The following is a 1,898-nucleotide window of genomic DNA, read 5'->3' on the forward strand; positions in this document are numbered from 1 at the left end:
CTCAGCCCAACAGCAACGTGCCTTGCAGCCTGCCGTCAGCCTAGTAAGTCGTCACCATGACAAAACCTGATAACTGGGACTAACTGGATTCCTTGAGGCTGCAGCCCAGTCAGGGTTTTGTGGTTTGCGTCCCCCTCTCTCCAAGAAAAAAAACCCCACTGGCTTACACAGCCCCCAATTACAAATATAACCCACCTAAAGAAAAGTAAAAGTAAAATAAATGTAAAAAAGAGGAAGTTGTTACTAGCCCAAATCATTTAAGTTTCCAGTGTGACATGCCACGTGGTCCCTTGAAAATGTGCTCTGGCACAACCGACCTCGTTGCAGGCAATTTAAGCCGGCATCGCCACCGAAAGCAGCAGTGGTAAGGGCATCCCTTCAATCACTCTGTCCGGCATAAATTCAGCATTCTCCAAGTTGAAGTCGGGACAATCGGGAGGACTTCCAGGTTAGTCCTTAGCCATCCCATTTATGCTCCTATACAAAACGCCAGCAAATGAAACCCAACTTCCTCCTCCCTTCAGCCTCCAGCGACGCCGCTTTCCTACCAGCCGAGACGCGGCACTTTTCCATTCGCCAACAGAAAGTTGGGAATTCCCCCTCTCCCTCCCTCCCTCCCCACATCAAATAAGACTTTTGCTCTTATAATCTGTGCTTTACCATTTCATCTCTACTGCTTTACCACAAAGTGGGAAAAATATCCTCAGTCCACTCCTGCCGTTTAGAAGAACATCCAGATACTTCTGGAGGAGCCTGCAGAAGAAAAGACATGTTTTATTTAACATTACAAATATTTGTGCTGGCACATCAAAAGCCAAGTGCTACACGCTATGTCAGGTAGCACACGAACTCCATGACGGAGCATAGGTTCTTAGTTCAACCTGCTTCATACCATCAGAAATAAAAACATTAAAATAAGAAACATTCACCTTCCATTTACCTAGAAAGAAAGTAAATTTAATTTCTGTTAGAAACAAGCACATTTCTGTTTGTTGTGTTTTCTGTTTGTCTTTTCAAGTAAACAAACCAACCGACCCACCCACCTCCAAGAGGACCAAAACAGATGGCTTAAACAGAACGATTATTAAACTTCTGTATCAATCAAATCACTTCTGCAGGTCTTAAATGTAAGTTTCGCTGGTTGAAAGACTATATAATCAGGTTTGCTCTCTTAGGTCCCTGTCTGGCAGTGCACAATAATTGCTCCGATGGCCCCTGCATATTGTTTTAGGCCCCAGTTTCATAACTCGTGAACAGCAGTGCAGAGCTTCTGCATCGGAAAATTCAAGATTTTTAGCCAAGCTACCCAAGCTTTGTGGTTTAAAACCCGATTCAAGAGTAAAAGTTCTAAATTAATTTCAATCCTGTCTTTTCTCTGCCCTTTTTTCACAAATGTAGGTCACAAAAAAACATATATTTATTTTAGTTTCAAGCAGTGCCTGTGCAAAATAATTTTCCTTTTGTAAATGTTCTGTTTTCTACTAAGTGTCTTGAACGAGTCATTAATGTCGCAGCATAAACAGCTTAGGCAGAAGAGTGAAGTCACGTACGGATGCCCTTGTTCCTTGTGAAACCCGATTTTACCCGTTTCCCATTTTTGCAGCCATTCCTCCTCGGTCACCACTTGGCCCTTCTGTGACCCAGGATCAGAGCCCGCCAGGACCCCGCAGGCAGCTGCTGGGCGCTCCATCGTCCCCAGGGAGAGCCAGTAGCTGTGGAAAAAAAAAAAAAAATAAAGAGAGAAAAATTACCCCCACTCAATGAATAGTTGGGAACTGGCTCTTACTTCCTAGAATCAAATTAAAAAAAAAAAATTAAAAAATAAAAATTGAGTGCGGGTTAAGAGATGATAATTTGGCGACTATTTAGGTGTAGCTGCCCTGAAGGGGACAGAGCAT

At 43.3% G+C, this 1,898-nt stretch overlaps 1 protein-coding gene across 1 annotated transcript in view; it reads right to left on the minus strand.

The window, feature by feature from the left end:
* LOC104166649 (thiopurine S-methyltransferase-like) overlaps positions 1-1,700 on the minus strand; it is a gene marked incomplete at its 3' end in the record, with an annotated part of 2,785 nt that extends 1,085 nt beyond the window's left edge. The window contains exons 1-2 of the mRNA XM_009706659.1: positions 1,551-1,700; positions 661-753 (exon numbers count right to left, since the gene is read on the minus strand). Of these exons, the coding sequence (XP_009704961.1) occupies positions 661-753; positions 1,551-1,690 (233 nt within the window). The remainder of the gene's footprint in view (positions 1-660; positions 754-1,550) is intronic.
* Positions 1,701-1,898: the final 198 nt, after the last annotated feature.

This window comes from Cariama cristata, unplaced genomic scaffold, assembly GCF_000690535.1.
Source record: "Cariama cristata isolate BGI_N322 unplaced genomic scaffold, ASM69053v1 scaffold21208, whole genome shotgun sequence".
Taxonomy (NCBI): domain Eukaryota; kingdom Metazoa; phylum Chordata; class Aves; order Cariamiformes; family Cariamidae; genus Cariama; species Cariama cristata.